Below are 22,608 nucleotides of genomic sequence, written 5' to 3'. Positions count from 1 at the left end.
TCCACCCTGAGGGAGGGAACTCTTCCCTCATGAGTCCCGTCACACGTTGTCAGCCCTGACTGTTACATAGAATAATAGATGCCTGTATGATATAAATGAAGTTTAAAAACCACTCCAGGAGGAGGAGGATGCCTCTGCCCCCCCCCGGCCCCCCCTACCCCAGGCCTATGAGCTCCACCAGGCCCCCTGTCCAACACCTCCGCCCCCACCACCACCCCGGGCTCCCGAGGACAGGAAGGTCGCCCAGAGGAACGGAACGCACAGCGTAAGCTGTTGACCTCTGGCCCATTGCATCATCACCAAACATCATTGCCTGACCCTTTCAGATTTATCTTAGTTTTATTTTGGTGGATTACTATGAGTTTTCCTTGATTGTTTTGAGTTTTATTTTTTCTTTGTATTATTTTGATCAGAAATCTCTTTGGTTCAGCTTCAGCTGGCTTTGTGAATCATCAAGAGTTGTGTTTGCTTTTTTGGACTGCGTTGATTGGTTTCTGTCATTTGAAGGTTATTTCTATTCACTGTCTTTGTTTGCATGGTACATTTGGTTTATTGACATAGTTTGTTTAACCACTTTTTCCCCTCATTTGCGGTTTACATGAATGTGGCTTTTTTATTTCAGTCAGTATCCAATCATTCTTGATGTCAGCATAAGTACTGATCTCTCCCTCTCTCTCTCTCTCTCTCTCTCTCTCTCTAATCTCCTCTCTCTCTACGTCTTCCTTGTCTCTCTCACCCTTACTCTCCCACCATCTTGTCATCACTCTCTTGCTGTCTCTGTCTGTCTGGACTTCTCTCTGTGTCTCTGCCTGTAGGGTCCTGACTACAGACTTTATAAGAGTGAACCAGAACTCACCACAGTAGCTGAGGTGGATGAGACCAATGGAGAGGATCGATCTGAACAGTCAGACAGAGATCCTTCAAACACTAAAGGTACGCACACATTGAAACAGAGACCCATCACACACTCTAAAACCATTTAAACAGAGACCATTTAAACAAAGACCCATCACACACTCTAAAACCATTTAAACAGAGACCATTTAAACAGAGACCCATTACACACTCTAAAAATATTTAAATAGAGATCCATCACACACACAAACTCTAAAACCATTTAAACAGAGATAAACACACACCAAGATTGCTTTCACACCTACTTGGTTTAGTCCAGTTGAGTGAAACCCTGGGGTATTTCCTTCCACTTGTCTGGTGAATTTAGGGAGGTGAGAAAGCATAAATCGCACCCGGGTGCGCAGCAAATTACCGCACCCTGGTCCGCTGGAATGGTGTGGTCTCGGGCCACTTCCAAATGAGCACAGGCGCCGGTCATTTCAAGCGAGAATGCACTCCGAAACAAGTATAGGAAGTGACGCAAAAATGCTCTGTGTTTTGGGTTGAATTTGCAATGTATTATGGGACTATCATCACCGTTGTGCCAAATACAGTATGAAGAGTCATCTCATCTTTGGCTGGCTGCCATAATGAGGACCCAAGGAGCAGGAGTGGAGTGAGAACATGTCCCTGACATGTTGGATCAAGTCTACAAAAACTCAGTGGTGTTCACATGGGATTTCAGCAAATAGTGGATCAGTTGTTACTATCAGGGGGAATGCATTTCTATTCTGCCCAATGTGGAAAATACATTTCCCACCACATGGTTTCTGTTTACAAACTTTGGTCCCCTAGAATTTGGTCAGTGTGAAACCCTATCTGACTAAATAGGAATGGAAACAGAAGTATCAACATTGCTTTGATTCAGACTAATAAGTGAGAAAACAACCTAGGGCAGTGACCCTTGAAACACCAAAAGATATAATGTGGTAGTATTTAAAAAAATTTATTTGCAAAATATCCAACTAGACATTATACTAGAGTCATGTGTCAAAACCTGAGAATCTACTGTTGTGATTCCCTACTAGATGTTACTCTAGAACGGTTTCAGGATCTTTACAACTAACATATGATTCATGATAATGAATCTTTTACGTAATGTTGGTCTCTCTCTCCTCTGTGGTCTCTCTCTCTGTCCTCTGTGGTCTCTGTCCTCTGTGGTCTCTGTCCTCTGTGGTCTCTGTCCTGTGTGGTCTCTGTCCTGTGTGGTCTCTCTCCTTTGTGGTCTCTGTCCCCTGTGGTCTCTCTCCTGTGGATTATCTTTCCTCTATGGTCTCTGCTCTGTGATCTTTCTCTCTGTGGACTATCCTTTATGGTCTCTCCTCTGTGGTCTCTCTCCTTTGTGGTCTCTCATCTGTTGTCCCTCTTCTCTATGGCCTCTCTCCTCTGTGGTCTTTCTCCTCTGTGGTCTTTCTATTAATTCAATTCAAATGGTATTTATTGGCATGAGAGTTAAAACTGAACAATATTGCCAAAGCATTTTACAATGTAACTATAATCATAAAAGTTCATAGAGTTATTAACAAAATGTTCTATATATTTTTTTTTATTACAATAATCTAATCACATATAATTATTTTTTGTGTGTGTGTGTGGTTGTGTATCTAAGTGTATATTGTACAGTATGTGTGTTTTGTGTGTGTAAGATTATTGGGTGCAAGATTATTGTCAACTGGCTGTCCCTATGGGTGTGGCATGATGCATGATGCTCAGTCTCTTCTCCAGGAATGTCGTATCCTGTTGGCATCGTTCCCCCCAGAACCAAATCTCCCAACATGCCAGAGTCTTCTAGCATCGCTTCCTATGTCACCCTAAGAAAGGGTCGGAGGCCGGACCCTCGCACGGTGAGAGGGGTGGATGGATGGAACTTTGGATGTATTGAAGGGTTGGACGGGGGGGCAAATACGACCCTCCCATTAGGACTGAGAAATTCCAACATGAAATTGATTGAATGAAGTACATGGGCACCGTGGGGCACAACATAACCATGCCAACAGTATGTTTTGGTGCGAAGAACACACACCTGAATAAAGAGATGACTATACACACAGACACATACACACACACACACACACAGAGACACAGATACAGAGACACACAGATACAGTGAGACACACACACACACAGACACGCACACACAGAGACACAGATACAGTGAGACACATACACACACACACAGAGACACAGATACACACACACACACACAGAGACACACATAGAGACACAGTCACCCAGAGAGGCACGCACAGAAAGACACACACGGAGACACATGCGCACACAGAGTGTGTCTGGGGTGGGTCTGTGAGTCATGCTCTCCTACAGGCCTGGAACCAAATAAAGGAACATACTGATTTATAGACCTGGTTATACAGACCACTTAGAGCTACTCTACCATGTTATTAGGCCAACCAGTAGAGGACAGGCTGTCTCCCTCATACCATGTGCCCACTTTTCCCTTGTGTGTAACAGTGTGGTATGAACAGTAAAACTCTATAACAAAGACCACAATGGAAACAAGTCTTGTGTGTGTGCTAGTTTGCACGTCCCTCTAGCTCCGCCGGCATGGAAAGTCACGAGAACGAACCTGAAGACAAATCAGTGTCAGAGAGAGAAACATGTGTTTGAGAGGGACACGTCTACTGTGGTCCTCTTGGTCCCATCCCAGCAGCCCAGTGGTGCTGCGTCTCCCTCTAAGCACCTCCCTGCACTCCATCTCTCCCCCCAGATGCGACCCCACAGTGCGGTGGACCAGCTGTGTGCCGGATCGGCGGAGAAGGAGGCTGGCCGGCCCAGGATGAGCGTTGAGGAGCAGCTGGAGAGAATCAAGAGGCACCAACAGGGAGCGCTGCGAGAGAAGAAGAAGGGTTTGCACATCCTGGCAGGAAGCGGCTGCAACAGCCCGCAGGACCACAACACCACTCACCGTAACACAGTGTCACGTGGCCCCTCCTTTTCCAAGGAGAACCCCTTCCTCAGTACGCAGGTGGGCATACAGACACACACAGTGATCAGTTGGTGGACACATTGGCCTGCAGAATTATTACTTAGCAGAAATGTCTCAGTCCTTAAGTCTCTTAAATAGTAATTGATAACTTCTCGTTTCACTGGGGTACAAATATACGATGGCACGAATTCCAATCTCCCTTCATCTATCTACACGGGGAAGTTCAGAGAACATAAATTAGATTTAAGGTGTCGCCATATTTTGTGCTGAAATAATTAAAGTGCGTTAATTAATTGGTTGATCGATTGACTTTTTGATGTGTTTCCAGAACCGTCGCCAGCGTGACGAGGTGATAAGCAGTGACATCCTGGAGTTGGAGGCGGCACTTAGAGAACAGGAAGTGGTCAGAGAGCAGGAGACGCCCGCTGAGGAGATAGCTCGCCTTAAAGAGGCTTCCCATACCGACCAGTACAACGTGGACAGAGAGGTGTGTGTGTGTGTGTGTGTGTGTGTGTGCGTGCATGTATGTAAAAGTTTGTGTTTACTTTGATCTCCATTAGTTAACAAGTCTTCCTCTCTGTCATTTGTATCATTGAGTATTGGTGCAGATAGAAACCTTGACAATGTTTGATAGTAATGTTGATGCTATTTCCCGTGTATGTGTGTGTGTGACGAGACCAGTGGCGTAACTATAGGGGGTACAGGAGGTGTGTTTGTGCCCATGCTTGGCCCCTGTAATGAATTATTTTGGTCTTTTTATTTTATATCCAGTGTTTCTATGCTGTTATCACAGTCAGGTGTTGGCCGGTAGGTTCATCTACAGCAGGATCCACTTCACATGTGTATATACCGCTTCATAGGTTTTGTTCAGGGTTGGGGGTGCATCAAATTATTGGGATGTATAAAAATGTCCCACACAACATATAGGAATGGTTCTGTTGATATATCATTGATATGTTCATCTGCTGGTGAACGAGTGTTAGAACCCCACCTGGAAAACGCATGTCATTCAAAATGTATGGGAACCGAAATCCTCATTCACTGGGACGTCTGGTGAAGCTGAAACCTTCATGTCTGAAAGGTGCAGCAGCAAAATGTATGTGATTAAATAAATAATTGTTGGAATCTGAGATAATCTGGATACGATTTTGACACAGATGCAGCAATAGAGTAGCATATCCTATTCAGGTTTTAATGTGGGTATTCAGATTTTATTCCGATTGGGTGTGCCAACATGTGGGATGGAATGTGCACACGTCCTCACTCATCTTTTCTCTCTCCAGCTGTCGGTCCCAGATAAGGTGTTGATTCCGGAGCGCTATGTGGAGTCTGACCCCGAGGAAGGCCTCAGCCCAGAGCAGGAGGCTGACAAACAGAAGAAAGTGGACCGCATCAAAGCACTCATCGCCAAGAACAGGTACTGTATCACCAAGTCCTTTACAGCCTGGTTGTGCAATGGTGAATGTGCGTGTAGACTAGCGACTAGCACAGAACCGATGAGTTTGTCTTAGTAGGGTGATTGAGTATCTGTGGGACATGAGTCCTCTCCCCTCTGGATCCAGCTGTATGTTGCTCTCAGGACAGACAGGCAGGCAGCTGCTCCATTCTTCCCCACGCGCATCAGTTTAATGTGAATAACATGTAAATTCCCATGCTAGGGTGGCTTTAACATTGTGCATCCTGCATGTTGGCGTGAAAACTGTTTTTTATTTACTATACTTTGTGTCAGAGGTAATTGTGTTGCGCTGCATGACACATTTAGGTATGTGTGTGTGTATGAAGGTCCCCTGTAGATCAGTTGGTAGAGAATGGCGCTTTTAACCCTGGGTCGTGGGTTCGATTCCCGCACCACACAGCTGCTGACTGTTGTGTGATTGACCTTCAATGAAAGCGTGTACTAAAAGCCTTGTTTCTCTTAAGACAGTGTGCAGATTGCTCTTGTCCTGAGCCTAGAGGTGGCGGTGTTTCCTAACCCCCCCCCCATGTCTCCAGCATGCAGAATGTTCTCTCACCTCCTGGTTTGGTGCTGAGCCCAGAAGAAGAGGCAGAGGAGGAGGCTACAGCCCAGGAGCAGGAGAAGCTGATCAACATCTCCTACGAGCTGGCAGCAGAGGCGTCCAGACGCAGCAAGCTGGTGGCAGGTACAGCAGGTGTTGAGGATTACAGTCTGACCTGGTGGTTGGTACAGCAGGTGTTGAGGATTACAGTCTGACCTGGTGGTTGGTACAGCAGGTGTTGAGGATTACAGTCTGACCTGGTGGTTGGTACAGCAGGTGTTGAGGATTACAGTCTGACCTGGTGGTTGGTACAGCAGGTGTTGAGGATTACAGTCTGACCTGGTGGTTGGTACAGCAGGTGTTGAGGATTACAGTCTGACCTGGTGGTTGGTACAGCAGGTGTTGAGGATTACAGTCTGACCTGGTGGTTGGTACAGCAGGTGTTGAGGATTACAGTCTGACCTGGTGGTTGGTACAGCAGGTGTAGAGGATTACAGTCTGACCTGGTGGTTGGTACAGCAGGTGTTGAGGATTACAGTCTGACCTGGTGGTTGGTACAGCAGGTGTAGAGGATTAGTCTGACCGGGTGGTTGGTACAGCAGGTGTAGAGGATTACAGTCTGACCTGGTGGCTGGTACAGCAGGTGTAGAGGATTACTGTCTGACCTGGTGGCTGGTACAGCAGGTGTAGAGGATTACAGTCTGACCTGGTGGCTGGTACAGCAGGTGTTGAGGATTACAGTCTGACCGGGTGGCTGGTACAGCAGGTATAGAGGATTACAGTCTGACCTGGTGGTTGGATCCTGAATGCTGACTGGCAAAAAGCCCTGGTATCTGAGACCACAGAGCACGGACACATTTAAAAAAATACCTTTTACTCCTGTAACTTTGTTGGTCACTGGTTTATAACTACAATAAGGCACCTCTAGGATTTTAGGTATATGGTCAATATGCCAGAGTTATGCTCAGTCCTTATTCATGAAATACTGGTAATTGACCACGTTTTATTGCTTCATTATAGTAAAATACAGGATAAAGGATCACAAATGAGCTGGAAGTACTAAAGCATTATAGAAGATGATATACCTGGGAGTTTAAACCCTGAATGTTGATTGTCTGAAATAGGTGGTATATTTAAACAATAAGGCACAAGTGGGTGTGGTATAAGGCCATTATGCCACGGCTAAGATCTGTTCTTAGGCAAGACGCTTCCCTTTGACCAATCAACTTTCAGAATTCAAACCACCCCGTTTATAAGAGACCTTATACCACAAGCATAAAAAAAACCATTTCATTTGACAATGCTGATTGACTTGTTAACCGGTTTATACTGAATAATAAACGCTCTTTGAGCATTTACGCTATAAGACCAACATATCACTGCAAAGAACTGTGTTCATGCTCTCTGTGTTCCAGAGACAATCAATTCACCCTGCTCATATTTCCCTCAAGAGAAAGACCACAATACATAACATTGATTATGGCATGCATAACAGTAATCATTCATTTATTAGCTTTTCTAGTTTCAGTGTGTTGTTTATTTCAAAAGAATGAAAGAAACAATGTGTGTGAATTGATCATCTGTATTGCTATGCTGTATGTGTGTGTGTGTGTGGTTTGCAGTGCACAGCTTGTCATCATCCTCACCTCCTCCCGAGCCCCAACCATCCCCATCTCCGCCTCCTAACACCCAGCCCCCCCAGCTCACTGATGGCTCCCACTTCATGTGTGTGTAATGGCAGTAGCAGCGGTAAGTGAGTGTGAAGTGACGCCCACAATGGCCGCCGTGCACGTCACGCAAAACAGCGTCTCCCCGAAAATGTGGAAGAGGGTGTGAGAGGGGCTCTGTGTCCTTAAGGCGTTAATGGAGACGCTTCACCGTTCCCCTACTTGTGGTTCAACCCCCTGAAATCCGCTGTGGGCTGCTTTGTCTTCGTTGCTAACCAAATCTGAGTGAATTGACTACAAGACATTAGGAAAATGTGTTTGGGTATGAATTTTATTCAGGATAATAAGGTGTCTGAACAGAATTTTCCCTAAAGTCTGATGGCCATCACAAAACCACTTTTGTGTTGTTGCAAACCGAATCGTTCAAATTGTATTAAATGAAACCAAGTGCAGGAATGGGTTGTTATTGTAAGACACATTGGTTTGGATGGTTTTGAAGCGTTTTAGAAAAGCCTTACACTAGGAGGTCATCCGTGTCATGTAAGAGCAACACGCAGTTTGACGCATGCGTTGGATTTTTCCACCCTGTGAGATGCTTTTCCGTGCGTTATCAGAAACTGAAGTAGATGAAACTCAGAAGAACGTGCTGGTGTGAAGCTTTCAACTGGCATTTACTTACACGGAGACCACTCAACGTTTACTGTAGAAGTACAAAATCTAAGTTTATGGTTTTTATAATGCATCTCTTTTTTTTCCCTTTTAGCCCAGGCCCTGGCTTCAGTGAAGACCTACACATGAAGGATGTAACTACGGACAGATGAGGCTCCCGTTTCTCATGAACAGAGCCGGCCCCACCCACATATGATACCCTCAGTACAAAGTCCAACGGACAGATGGACCAGTAGACAACATCACACTCTGGGCCTCTGCTCAATTACTGTGACGCCACATCCTCCTGTAAAACACTGTTCTTTCCTGTCAACACATTGCCTCCCGTTGTGTTCTGTGTAGATTCAGTACAGCCACAGACCAGATTTACTACCACAGGAGTTTATTATATATTTTTAGGTCATAGAATTGACAACTGATCATTTCATGTTGGCACCAGTACAAAGCCAGTGCCCTGGTCTTTCCCCAATATATGTGACTTTAGCTAGCTGCTAATCACAAAGACACATCGAAGTTCTTACTAGCTAGCCAAACATTCTACACGGTTAAAAGTACATTTTCAGTAATTCCAGAGGGACTAGCCAGCCAACTCTAGGAAGCTCTCGGCATACCGACGGAAAGCACCATGTGGTATTTTGGCATTAAAGTGCTGAGCCAAAAGTCTTGCAGTAGTTCAGTGGTAAATCTTGTCCCCAGTTGCATTGCATTACATGATGTTTAATTTGAAACTGTTGGTTGCTGTTGGTGCATAATTGGTTTCATTGCTGTTATTTATATAGTGAGGTATTGACAATTCTGTTTGTGTATTGGCTGAAGGTGTTGCTGTCTTCAGAGCGTAAGGGCTGAATCCTGCTCAGACAATAACTCCCCTTCAGTCCAAGACCGTCATGTGGTACAGACATTATCACAGACACAGTTGCCTAGTGGCAATTTATTTTCTTTGCAGTTCAAGGGTTTCTCTTTTCAGCTTGGTTTTCTAACTTTTTTATTTTGTTAATGTTTTAAATTGTCCTTTCATCACATCACACAACACTGCATATTTTACAGATTTTATTCTAGTGCATAAACTATTTCTATTTTATATGTAAAACGGAATATATAAGACAGAAATATAGTTGATTTATAATTCGAATGTGCCACTTTATTGCTACTGCAGAATGAGGAGGGATATTGATATATATATGATATTTTCTTCTGGTTTCTTGAAATTATATTTATATGTTGGACTTTCTTGCTGGCCCTTCTCTGTATGCAGTGCTCTACTCTTTGCAGTGTTTTTCACTAGGGCTTATGTGGTGCACTTTTTTTAATCAGTGCCCATTGGGCTGCCCTTGGGCTTTCTAGAGCTTTCCTTTGGGCTCATGGGGCTTTTAATAGGGCCGTCGAAGTCTCATCTGGGCCGTTGAGGTCTCATCTGGGCCGTTGAGGTCTCATCTGGGCCGTTGAGGTCTCATCTGGGCCGTTGAGGTCTCATCTGGGCCGTAGAGGTCTCATCTGTGCCTTAGAGGTCTCACCTGGGCCGTAGAGGTCTCACCTGGGCCGTAGAGGTCTCACCTGGGCCGGAGAGGTCTCACCTGGGCCGGAGAGGTTTCATCTAGGCTGTAGATGTCTCATCTGGGCCGTAGAGGATTAACCTGGGCTGGAAAGGTCTCATCTGGGTAGTGCAATACATAAAGAATTGGGTGCCATTTGGGAACACAACCTGTTGTTGCTGACCCACACACAAATGTTTTGGCTTCAAAAGGACTTATGCTTTGTTTTTTTATTGAAAAGAATATATTTAAGAAAATAACAGCAAAAAAGGTTTTAACTGGTTTAGCTTAGAAGTCTGTTTTGAAACTTCTTGGTTTTGGGAGGGTCCTGGAACAGAAAGATAATGGAACCAAACAGCACATGTGAAAGCAATTATGGTGCCATTGGGGAAATATAAATATTTTTTTGTGTACAAAATGTAATTACTAAGATGTTCTTAGTGTATATACCATACCCTGATAATTGGTACGGACATGAGATGGGAGGAGGCTTAAACGGCTACTATGTTATTAACATTCATTTGATATGCAAATGTTCATATCCCATCTGTTTTATATCATGTTAAATAAATGTTGCTGTTCTTACACAAAGGGTGTTTGCTGGAGTTCACTGTCATGTCAGAGTCATGTTGAACAATGCATACCTGTTGTTTGTTCACCTACTTTTTTTCCAGGAAAGAAAACCATTTATTAAGGTATCACCTTCTGAGGCCACTTACCTTACCTTACTTACCACAATAAAGTCATCATATAGGGTGTGTTATAAAAGTACATAGAACTGTGTCTGAAAAACCTGTTGCGATGTCTGCTAAGTTTACTGTGGTCACCGTCTTGGTTGTCTGCAGCAAGGAGAGACTATCATCTTGCTCAGGTTTAATGGAGTCCTTCTGAGTCACACACTAATGTGCTGGTAAGAGTTTCTGGGGAATCACTATGTGGTAGTTTATATAAGTTCAACAATGCTACAATTAAATTAGGTTATTAGACAAAGTTTTGATAGTACGGAGATGCAAATGAATTGATGTTTTTGGTTATTAAGTACATTTAGAGAGACATAAAGCTCTGTTTTTCCTAGTTAAAACAACCACTAAGTAAGCGTTCTGGCACAGGCGGAAATGACGGGGGAGCAAGTCCCCCCCCCCATTCTGGGGAAAACTATGATATGTCCCCCCGAATTTATCACTGTAAACATAACAATGTAATTTCAACAATATTAATAATACGCAGTGAAAGCAATTTTGCTCGTTATAGGCACGTATAGGGCGTTTTTAAGTCTAAAGAATTGCAGCCCCCAGCCCGTTGCCTCAAAATAGTTTGATCCAGCAGTGGCTTGTCGTGCAGGTACAGTGCTTGTATAGGAATGTGACTGTGGTTGGTGGCGGTCTTTCACTAAGTAGTTCAAACAAAAAATATTTTTGACATTTCTTTACATCTACCAATCAATACAATAAAACACATTTATACCCGAGCAAACTAAAACTAGCGTTCACACACAGTAGCTGAGTTTACAGAGTAAAAGTAGCGAGCAAACTAAAACAGTATTACAGCACTACTTTTGGTGTCCCCCTCAAGAATAGCTCTTGAGAAAATGTAATGTAATTGTCCCCTCCAAAGTTTATATCAGATTTTCGCCCCTGCATTCAGGAAAAATGTATATGTTGTTATGTCTTAATTTAAGATTAGCAGTGTGTTTGTGGTTAGGTGTAGGTTTCAAATTTGTTTAAAAAAAAGCTTTTCGAAGTGGTTAGGGTTTAACCACGGAAAATCTGTAAGTAGAGCAATGGTTCCCCCTTGTGGTCACAGATTGATTACTGATCTTACCTGTCAGGCTACACTCACCTAAAGGATTATTAGGAACACCTGTTCAATTTCTCATGAATGCAATTATCTAATCAACCAATCACATGGCAGTTGCTTCAATGCATTTAGGGGTGTGGTCCTGGTCAAGACAATCTCCTGAACTCCAAACTGAATGTCAGAATGGGAAACAAAGGTGATTTAAGCAATATTGAGTGTGGCATGGTTGTTGGTGCCAGACGGGCCGGTCTGAGTATTTCACAATCTGCTCAGTTACTGGGATTTTCACACACAACCATTTCTAGGGTTTACAAAGAATGGTGTGAAAAGGGAAAAACATCCAGTATGCGGCAGTCCTGTGGGCGAAAATGCCTTGTTGATGCTAGAGGTCAGAGGAGAATGGGCCGACTGATTCAAACTGATAGAAGAGCAACTTTGACTGAAATAACCACTCGTTACAACCGAGGTATGCAGCAAAGCATTTGTGAAGCCACAACACGCACAACCTTGAGGCGGATGGGCTACAACAGCAGAAGACCCCACCGGGTACCACTCATCTCCACTACAAATAGGAAAAAGAGGCTACAATTTGCACAAGCTCACCAAAATTGGACAGTTGAAGACTGGAAGAATGTTGCCTGGTCTGATGAGTCTCGATTTCTGTTGAGACATTCAGATGGTAGAGTCAGAATTTGGCGTAAACAGAATGAGAACATGGATCCACCATGCCTTGTTACCACTGTGCAGGCTGGTGGTGGTGGTGTAATGATGTGGGGGATGTTTTCTTGGCACACTTTAGGCCCCTTAGTGCCAATTGGGCATCGTTTAAATGCCACGGCCTACCTGAGCATTGTTTCTGACCATGTCCATCCCTTTATGACCACCATGTACCCATCCTCTGATGGCTACTTCCAGCAGGATAATGCACCATGTCACAAAGCTTGAATAATTTCAAATTGGTTTCTTGAACATGACAATGAGTTCACTGTACTGAAATGGCCCCCACAGTCACTAGATCACAACCCAATAGAGCATCTTTGGGATGTGGTGGAACAGGAGCTTCGTGCCCTGGGTGTGCATCCCACAAATCTCCATCAACTGCAAGATGCTATCCTATCAATATGGGCCAACATTTCTAAAGAATGCTTTCAGCACCTTGTTGAATCAATGCCATGTAGAATTAAGGCAGTTCTGAAGGCGAAAGGGGGTCAAACACAGTATTAGTATGGTGTTCCTAATAATCCTTTAGGCGAGTGTATATTGACAGTTTATATATAGCAAACTTCTTTACATCAATAAAGCGCCCTTTAATTAACCTCACTTTAAACTTGCTTTGCATTTTAGGTTTTAGCTGAATACATAGTATGATAGATGTTAATCCAAAAGGTGCACCAAATTCACACAGATACAGTACTGTACTGAACGAAATGTTGGTGTATGCGGAGTGGTTGACTTTTAGATTGGGTTATGATCCCAACATGGATAATAAAAAAACATTAACGAATAGATTATTTTGTTTTGCAACACCTGGTTCCCCGGGTGGATGGAGATTTCTCCTCAGGGCCAATGAAATGGGGAATAACCCCATGTTTTTTATACAAATATTGTTTTGTTGCATTTCACTGCTGATAGTGCTGCGCTCAGAGTGGATTTCCTTACTGGCTGATGTCAGAGGTTCCTGTGTGGGAATGATTTGCAGTTTCCCATGAAGTAACGGTTGGAGGGATACTCCAGGAGGATCTCCCCCGGTCGGTTAATGCTCACATACCAAGTGGCTACAAATGCACATTGTGCAAATTGTGACCTTGCCTCACGAAAGGGGTGCCCCCGAGGAAGTCCTCTCACTGACTACTTGTTTTGGGACGGGATGTAAGAGAAACTGACCATACGCACACAGCCATTACATTCGCAAGTGAAGGTTTTACTATTGTATCAGTTAACTGAAACGCTGGAAAACAGCACTAATACAGCTCTGAGTTCAATAGGCAGATCAGTAGTATTTCTCAAGATTTGAGTAGATGGACTTAAAACCCGATTTTTGACGCCCTAAGTGCTTGACGCGCCAAAGGGGAGACCAGCCACATCCATACTTGTGTAGGCAGATGGTGTGCCATACTGCGTCTAGGCATACAGTGACAGTAAAGTCGACAACTATAAAGAGGAGTATTCCATTGATCCCCGATGAGTGTAACCATTTGCAGTAGAAATTGCAATTCTACTACAATTATTAACTCCGATTATGCGCAAAAAGTAGCCTATAGTACTGTGTATTCTTGATTTCTGACACACGTGGAACGCGAGTGAAAACATTTTCCCCCGCCCCCACAACGTCGTTGTCCAATGGGTACACGCCTCCAGTTCTGGGACTTATGACGCGGTGCACTACACACATAGTGAAAGTAGCCATTGACATTCTGTAAAAATGGCTACCGCTTGTTCTGAATTGGGGAGTCCCGAAATGAGCAAGGAAAAATGCGAAACGCACTCAGAAAAGACACAGGAAGAACAAAAAGACCCAGAAGGCGAGAATGATGAGCCGGGTAATAGTACAGATGCAACGCTTGAAAACGCGAAATGCAGGAAAGTAGATGACGGGGACGTGAAATCTGCAGATGAGGCCGTAGCTGCGGAAGCCGTAGTGGTGACAGCGGCAACGGTCTCAGCAGGGGACGAAGATGCAGAGCAAGAGGTCTTGGGATGCGAACTTTCGAAATCTGAGGAAAATAGTCCCGCCCTGGAAGAACAAACTGTCCTGGCAGACGGTGAAGATACTAGTGAGACGGTTGTGGACGATGGGGTAAAAGAAATAAAGCCGGAGCCGAGGGAGGAGAGCCAATCGCCCGTTACAGTTTTGAGTGACTGTCTGGTGAAAAGCAAAGGCACCACCAGTGACGATGCCCCGGAGCCTACCGAGGAGAAAACGAGCACCGGAGGCGGGGACCGCGGTGAGCTAGCGGTGACGGATAAGAGGAGGGCTAGCGTTGAGATGTCATCCTCGGACGGAGAACCGCTCAGCCGCATGGATTCAGAGGACAGGTGGGTGCCTATATATACACGTTCTCTAATTTTCATGAGGCATTGTGGTACAAGCCCACCCCTAAGCGGTGTTTTTCGCAAGACACTACGCGGGGTGACTGGGTACAAGACTGACAGTACACCAAGCAAAACCCTCGAGGTCCCATATTGCTGTTATGTTATTTTTATTTTTATACCAACTTAACTAAAACAGTCAAAAGTTATAGTCTGTCTTACCCTGATATGAAGCCTCAGTTCGAACCACCTGGTTTATAACCGAAATTATATACCAACTGAGGTGTTCCAATGCCGGTTGCCTGCTAACTTTATTTATGAGACTTTATACCATGGTTATGAGAATAGTAAAAACGGGTTTCCAACGGGTTTGTTATAGCTGTGCGGTACCCCAGAGACCTCTGTGGTACTGTATGGCTAATGGCTTTATCTAAGCCCCGTGCACTGTGATATCTATGCACATGCCTTAGAATAGGGACCATTCACTAGACTCTGATGGGGATCACTGCTGACATAAGCTACCATGCGTGCCATGCGACCAGGCAGCTGCAGTGTTTACGACATGGTCTTTGTCCAACCTCGCATCGTGTTTAAGTAATTTGCTCACAACGAATGTGCGATTCAAAACGGGGTTCATTAAGCTTGTAGTCAACTGAAACCGGAAAGTGAGAATTCACCACTGTCCTCGTGTCAGTCCTGTGTTGTTCCTTTGCATTCAACACAACAACGCTATGATGAGGTCACCACCGCAAAGAGTTAGACTAGTTTGGGGATTTTTTTGACCAACATGATATCATGGATTTGTATATTATTAAATAACTTATTTATAAACCCTTTCTAAACCGCTTATAGTTGTGATCTTTTTAAACTAACTAGCAGATTTTGCCAGGCACACACACATTATATTATGTACAGTTAATATGTTCCAGTTGGATCTTTACTTTTTTGTATAGAGATTTTTCTTGTGCACTTAATTTTGAATAGCGGGTCATGAGATCACTGTCTAAAGAGAGACATCTAAGAAAGATGAGAACACATTCTGACAAAGATTAGATCACGGTCTACAGAGAGAGACATGAGATCACAGTCTACAGAGAGAGACATGAGATCACAGTCTACAGAGAGAGACATGAGATCATGGTCTACAGAGAGAGACATGAGATCATGGTCTACAGAGAGAGACATGAGATTCCAGTCTAAAGAGAGAGATTAGATTAGATTCCAGTCTGACATCAGTCTGTCCTCCCTGAATTGTCAGTCTGTCCTCCCTGCAGTGTCAGTCTGTCCTCTCTGACATCAGTCTGTCCTCCCTGCAGTGTCAGTCTGTCCTCTCTGACAACAGTCTGTCCTCTCTGACAACAGTCTGTCCTCTCTGACATCAGTCTGTCCTCTCAGATATCAGTCTGTCCTCTGAGACAGCAGTCTGTCATCCCTGCAGTGTCAGTCTGTCCTCCCTGACATCAGTCTGTCCTCCCTGCAGTGTCAGTCTGTCCTCCCTGACATCAGTCTGTCCTCCCTGCAGTGTCAGTCTGTCCTCTCAGATATCACTCTGTCCTCTCAGATATCACTCTGTCCTCTCAGATATCACTGTGTCCTCCCTGCAGTGTCAGTCTGTCCTCTCTGACATCAGTATGTCCTCTCTCCAGTGTCAGCCTGTCCTCTCTGACATCACTGTGTCCTCCCTGCAGTGTCAGTCTGTCCTCTCTGACATCACTGTGTCCTCCCTGCAGTGTCAGTCTGTCCTCTCTGACATCACTGTGTCCTCCCTGCAGTGTCAGTCTGTCCTCTCTGACATCACTGTGTCCTCCCTGCAGTGTCAGTCTGTCCTCTCTGACATCAGTATGTCCTCTCTCCAGTGTCAGTCTGTCCTCTCTGACATCACTGTGTCCTCCCTGCAGTGTCAGTCTGTCCTCTCTGACATCAGTGTGTCCTCCCTGCAGTGTCAGTCTGTCCTCTCTGACATCACTGTGTCCTCCCTGCAGTGTCAGTCTGTCCTCTCTGACATCAGTATGTCCTCTCTCCAGTGTCAGTCTGTCCTCTCTGACATCACTGTGTCCTCCCTGCAGTGTCAGTTTGTCCTCTCTGACATCACTGTGTCCTCCCTGCAGTGTCAGTCTGTCCTCTCTGACATCAGTGTGTCCTCCCTGCAGTGTCAGTCTGTCCTCTCTGACATCAGTATGTCCTCTCTCCAGTGTCAGTCTGTCCTCTCTGACATCAGTGTGTCCTCCCTGCAGTGTCAGTCTGTCCTCTCTGACATCAGTGTGTCCTCCCTGCAGTGTCAGTCTGTCCTCTCTGACATCAGTGTGTCCTCCCTGCAGTGTCAGTCTGTCCTCTCTGACATCACTGTGTCCTCCCTGCAGTGTCAGTCTGTCCTCTCTGACATCAGTATGTCCTCTCTCCAGTGTCAGTCTGTCCTCTCTGACATCACTGTGTCCTCCCTGCAGTGTCAGTCTGTCCTCTCTGACATCAGTGTGTCCTCCCTGCAGTGTCAGTCTGTCCTCTCTGACATCACTGTGTCCTCCCTGCAGTGTCAGTCTGTCCTCTCTGACATCAGTATGTCCTCTCTCCAGTGTCAGTCTGTCCTCTCTGACATCACTGTGTCCTCCCTGCAGTGTCAGTTTGTCCTCTCTGACATCACTGTGTCCTCCCTGCAGTGTCAGTCTGTCCACTCTGACATCAGTGTGTCCTCCCTGCAGTGTCAGTCTGTCCTCTCTGACATCAGTATGTCCTCTCTCCAGTGTCAGTCTGTCCTCTCTGACATCAGTGTGTCCTCCCTGCAGTGTCAGTCTGTCCTCTCTGACATCAGTGTGTCCTCCCTGCAGTGTCAGTCTGTCCTCTCTGACATCAGTGTGTCCTCCCTGCAGTGTCAGTCTGTCCTCTCTGACATCACTGTGTCCTCCCTGCAGTGTCAGTCTGTCCTCTCTGACATCACTGTGTCCTCCCTGCAGTGTCAGTCTGTCCTCTCTGACATCACTGTGTCCTCCCTGCAGTGTCAGTTTGTCCTCTCTGACATCACTGTGTCCTCCCTGCAGTGTCAGTCTGTCCTCTCTGACATCACTGTGTCCTCCCTGCAGTGTCAGTCTGTCCTCTCTGACATCACTGTGTCCTCCCTGCAGTGTCAGTCTGTCCTCTCTGACATCAGTGTGTCCTCCCTGCAGTGTCAGTCTGTCCTCTCTGACATCAGTCTGTCCTCTCTGACATCAGTGTGTCCTCCCTGCAGTGTCAGTCTGTCCTCTCTGACATCAGTGTGTCCTCCCTGCAGTGTCAGTCTGTCCTCTCTGACATCAGTGTGTCCTCCCTGCAGTGTCAGCAGCACCCTGATGGATATGGAGAGTACAGTGTCCAGCGGACGCTCCACCCCGGCCATGATGAACGGCCAGGGCAGCGCCTCCCAGTGCCACCCTGGCGCCAAGGGCCCAGCGGCGGGCTACGGCTGCTCCTGGGACCAGTGTGGTCTCTGCTTCACCTGCAGCCCGGACCTGGCTGAGCACATCAGGGGTGTACATGTCGACGGACAGAGAGGAGGGGTGGGTAGTGGTGGTTAAAGACAGAGGAGGGGTGGGTGGTGGTGGTTAAAGACTGAAGAGGGGTGGGTAGTGGTGGTTAAAGACAGAGGAGGGGTGGGTAGTGGTGGTTAAAGACAGAGGAGGGATGGGTAGTGGTGGTTAAAGACAGAGGAGGGGTGGGTAGTGGTGGTTAAAGACAGAGGAGGGGTGGGTAGTGGTGGTTAAAGACTGAGCCCTCGATCAATGCACTTAAACCTTGTGTCCTGTACTTTGCTCTGGGTAAGAGAGTCTACTGACGGCTTGGTGTGTGATGGAAATGTAGCACCAGGAGAAAATATGGCTGTGTTCATTGGAAGGAAAACTATTTGACTGAGTTAACCACACAACGTCCAGTTGCTCGCTCTCTCTCTCTCACCAACATACAATATTTAGTTGCTCTCTATCTCTCACTAACACAGAAATGTTCAGTTGCTCTCTCTCACTAACACAGAATTGTAAGTTGCTCTCTCACTAACATACAACGTTCATTTGCTCTTTCCTCTCATTAACACACAATGTTCAGTTGCTCTCGCTCTCTCACTAACACAAAAGGTTCAGTTGCTCGCTCTCTCTGATACACAGCAATCAGTCGCTCGCCTGTTCTCTCTCAGCACACACCGTTCTGTTGTTCTCTCCCATTAACACACAACATTGTTGTTCTGTCTCACAATGACCAGTTTCTCTCTCTCACTAACACACAATGGTCAGATGCTCTGGCTCTCTAACCCTCTAACCTAGTTCAGTGGTTCCGTGGTCTCACCTGGTCATGTCCACACCTGTGTTGTCCAGGTCTTTGTGTGTCTGTGGCAGGGCTGCAAGGTGTACAACACCCCGTCGACCAGTCACAGCTGGCTGCAGAGGCACATGCTGACCCACAGCGGAGACAAACCCTTCAAGGTGTGTAGACCGGACATGATGATTCCTGTGGGAATTAAACCCACAGTCCGTGGTGATTGAATGGCAGATCTGGTTGTCCCTCCCCCCGGTCTGTCTCTCCCCCGGTCTGTCTCTCCCCCCGGTCTGTCTCTCCCCCCGGTCTGTCTCTCCCCCCGGTCTGTCTCTCCCCCCGGTCTGTCTCTCCCCCCGTTCTGTCCCTCCCCCCGGTCTTACCCTCCCCCCAGTCTGTCTCTCCCCCCGGTCTCTCCCTCTCTGTCCTCCTCCCTCTCCCATTCTGTCTTGCCCTCTCCGTCCATTCCTTGGTCTGTCTTTCTCAGTGCAATACAATATAATGTCCTTTATTCTCCTCCCTCCTGCAGTGTGTTGTGGGGGGGTGCAGTGCCAGCTTTGCCTCCCAGGGGGGGCTGGCGCGCCACGTTCCCACCCACTTCAGTCAGCAGAGCTCCTCCAAGCTTTCCAGCCAGGCCAGACTGAAGGAGGAGTCTCCAAACAAGGCGGGGCTTAATAAGAGGAAGAAGCGAACACAGTTGAACAAACGCAGACGATCTCTACGTACGTATTCACAACATAGTGTGTCTGTCTGTGTGTGTGTGTGTGTGGGAAGATGTTTTAGCCTTACAACAGCGTTGGTCTACTAGGTACTAAGATTGCTTCCTCACGGTTGTCACAGTTGTATGAGTTAGTAAGGTATCTCCCTCTCAACTGTCACAGTTACTGTAAGTACAAAGGTACTGTATCTTCCACACGATTGTCACAGTTGTTATAGGCAGTAAGGTTGGTCCCTCACGGCTGTCACAGTTGTTCTAGGTACTTTGTTAACTTAAACATGGCTGTCACAGTTGTTCTAGGTACTAAGGATGCTCCCTCACGCCTGTCACAGTTGTTCTAGGTACTTTGGTAACTTAAACATGGCTGTCACAGTTGTTCTAGGTCCTGAGCTGTATGAATGGTTTATTAATTCAGGCACCCTTCTTTACCCTTGAGCTTGACTGGACTTCTGGGAAATCACAGTAAACGCTTGTACCAAGTCCAGTGTGTCAATATTACTCATCGCTAAGGATACCATACGAGAGGAAATTAGCTTGGTGTCTTTGTCAATGGAAACAAAAGTGAGTAGGAAATTCCTAATAAAAATACATTTTCACATGAACATGCCCTTGGAATATTTGTAGCCAGCCAGGCAAAACACTCTCGGGTGAAGAGTTTCTTCAGTCTACACTCACTTATGTCTCACATTCGGCCAGCTGTGGGCTCAATTCCATATCTATTCCCAGTGTTCTTTAAGTTGTAATTTCAGTTCCTTTCCTGAATGTTCTGGCGGTGAGCCCAACCCACTGTTTGGATGCAGCATCTCCCGGGCCTGTGGTCTCCTCACCTCTCATCCATGACTCTCTGTGCTCTCATCCCAGTGTCTCCTCTCCCACCAGCGAGACCACATGACTTCTTTGACGCCCAGACCATGGACGCCATCAGACACCGGGCCATCTGCCTGAACCTGGCCACTCACATGGAGAGCACTGGCAGCGGGCACAGCGTGGTGTTTCACAGCACGGTGAGTGAACAGTGTACCCACACACCATGTACCAGGGTTGGGGCTTGATGGGTTCACTTGGGTCAACTCTGTGTACCCACACATCATGTACCAGGGTTGGGGTTTGATGGGTTCACTTGGGTCAACTCTGTGTACCCACACACCATGTACCAGGGTTGGGGTTTGATGGGTTCACTTGGGTCAACTCTGTGTACCCACACACCATGTACCAGGGTTGGGGTTTGATGGGTTCACTTGGGTCAACTCTGTGTACCCACACATCATGTACCAGGGTTGGGGTTTGATGGGTTCACTTGGGTCAACTCTCTGTACCCACACACCATGTACCAGGGTTGGGGTTTGATGGGTTCACTTGGGTCCACTCTGTGTACCCACACATCATGTACCAGGGTTGGGGTTTGATGGGTTCACTTGGGTCAACTCTGTGTACCCACACACCATGTACCAGGGTTGGGGTTTGATGGGTTCACTTGGGTCAACTCTGTGTACCCACACACCATGTACCAGGGTTGGGGTTTGATGGGCTCACTTGGGTCAACTCTTTGTACCCACACACCATGTACCAGGGTTGGGGTTTGATGGGTTAACTTGGGTCAACTATGTGTTACACACATCATATACCAGGGTTGGGGTTTGATGGGTTCACTTGGGTCTGACGACCAATCGGACTCCCTCCCTCTGTTAAAGTTGTGTCAACATCACCTTCAGTAGGACAACAAAATATTGTATTATAAAAGAAGTGTGTGTTAAGAAAATGACACTGCTGAAATAACTCCCACATTACACATGTATAATGGTATTGCATTTAAATATATGGCAAATTAAATTTTGTGACTTTATTGATAGGAGAGATTAAGGGGGAAAAAGACAGCGCTTTTCCACCATAGCCCCCATAAACATAACTTCTATTTTTATTGGGGTTTGTTTTATATTTTAATGTACCTTTTAGTTTTTGAACAGTCTGAGAAGGAGCCCTCTCATTTAGCTCCCTCACTCTCTGGCTTCAATACGATTGATTTTGATAAGTTGTTCTCACTTGAACCTCTAGGGGGCGACATAGACCGTTTCTTCTTGACTCCTCTCACTGCGGATTGTCTCAGTGTGATTTGGTGTGAACCCTCTGAATGCCCCAAGGCTTGGTTCAACACTATTTTCAGTTTCAAAGTGGGGTCCACGTCAGGGACAATGGGCCTGTTTCTATGTTATTTTCTGTTCCAGCATGGCTCTGTTATATTTTCTGAATTCATTTTAAATGCGTTTGCACTTTACTGCGGCGCTCTATTCCGTAAATATACAGTATAATACTATATAGACTAATATATATGAGCTGGGCCCATAGACTCTGGATCTAACAAAGTGCCCTACAAAGGGGACAGGGTGTCAGTCTGGGTGCTGTCAAGCCCTGGACTGCCCTTAGTTTATTTTTACAAGATGACACTATGTCCCTCTTGCCGATTTAAGCCTTTCTCAGCACGTGGTAGAGCTTTCAGACACGTGACGAACCGATGTGTGCCGGAGAGCGAGTGTCCACGTGAACAGTGGCGACTTTTGTGAATGACCGTCTGTGATGTCGCGGGCCACCGCTAGAGGGCAGTGTGGCCACTTTGCACGGGAGAGGGGCATGATTGGTCAGAGTAAAGTGAGAGGACGTTGTCCACGGTGTCACATTATCGTTCGCCTCCGCACCCGAGTGGATGGTTGACCTGGGCCCACGGGCTTCGTGGTGCCCAGTGAGTAGACCGGGAGACCCTCCCCACCACCACCACCACAGTCCTTCAACATCCAGACAACTGAGTGGTTCTCTGGTAGCAGTGGAGTGGCCCTTAGCATGTCAGCTTGGAGAGCTGCAGGGTCTACCTCCCTCGTTCCCCCATCCTGTGTTTAGTCTGTGAAACCCTGGAGCCTCCGACCTTGTCCCAGCGCCCGCATGCAATGTTCTTTAATAACGGTCCTGGCAGCCTATGTGCTAATAAGGGTGTCCCATGATGCACTGCCGTCACAAGCCGCCCAGAGGGGAGAGTTGATTTCTATGATGCAGGGCTGCTTCTGACCTACAGCCGTTGGCAGGGAGAAGCTGGAGTTAG

General features: G+C 46.2%; 2 protein-coding genes across 17 annotated transcripts in view; both read left to right on the top strand.

The window, feature by feature from the left end:
• Positions 1-10,294, top strand: part of LOC105028896 (pleckstrin homology domain-containing family A member 5) — a 140,545-nt gene extending 130,251 nt beyond the window's left edge. For 8 of the 12 annotated variants that reach the window (XM_034288077.1, XM_034288076.1, XM_034288079.1 and 5 more), the window contains 9 exons: positions 119-265; positions 816-933; positions 2,608-2,738; positions 3,620-3,877; positions 4,167-4,325; positions 5,122-5,255; positions 5,831-5,979; positions 7,458-7,584; positions 8,266-10,294. In XM_034288077.1, the coding sequence (XP_034143968.1) occupies positions 119-265; positions 816-933; positions 2,608-2,738; positions 3,620-3,877; positions 4,167-4,325; positions 5,122-5,255; positions 5,831-5,979; positions 7,458-7,570 (1,209 nt within the window). In that variant the 3' untranslated portion in view covers positions 7,571-7,584; positions 8,266-10,294. The remainder of the gene's footprint in view (positions 1-118; positions 266-815; positions 934-2,607; positions 2,739-3,619; positions 3,878-4,166; positions 4,326-5,121; positions 5,256-5,830; positions 5,980-7,457; positions 7,585-8,265) is intronic. The other 4 variants (XM_034288086.1, XM_034288078.1, XM_020040346.3 and 1 more) reach the window with 3 other exon arrangements.
• Positions 10,295-13,893: 3,599 nt separating this feature from the next.
• The window catches only part of LOC105028895 (zinc finger protein aebp2), a 28,591-nt gene continuing 19,876 nt past the window's right edge, over positions 13,894-22,608 (top strand). For 3 of the 5 annotated variants that reach the window (XR_004574799.1, XR_004574797.1, XM_034288281.1), the window contains exons 1-5: positions 13,894-14,536; positions 17,835-18,057; positions 18,865-18,972; positions 19,332-19,524; positions 20,382-20,524. Coding sequence is in view for 2 of the 5 variants with exons in the window: in XM_034288281.1 (XP_034144172.1) it covers positions 13,923-14,536; positions 17,835-18,057; positions 18,865-18,972; positions 19,332-19,524; positions 20,382-20,524 (1,281 nt within the window). In the remaining 3 variants the exon portion in view is untranslated. The remainder of the gene's footprint in view (positions 14,537-17,834; positions 18,058-18,864; positions 18,973-19,331; positions 19,525-20,381; positions 20,525-22,608) is intronic. The other 2 variants (XR_004574798.1, XM_034288282.1) reach the window with 1 other exon arrangement.

Source organism: Esox lucius, chromosome 19 (genome assembly GCF_011004845.1).
Source record: "Esox lucius isolate fEsoLuc1 chromosome 19, fEsoLuc1.pri, whole genome shotgun sequence".
NCBI classification, from domain to species: Eukaryota; Metazoa; Chordata; class Actinopteri; order Esociformes; family Esocidae; genus Esox; species Esox lucius.
Note: the sequence above shows the minus strand (reverse complement) of the source record. Positions and strands in the feature narration are given on the sequence as shown.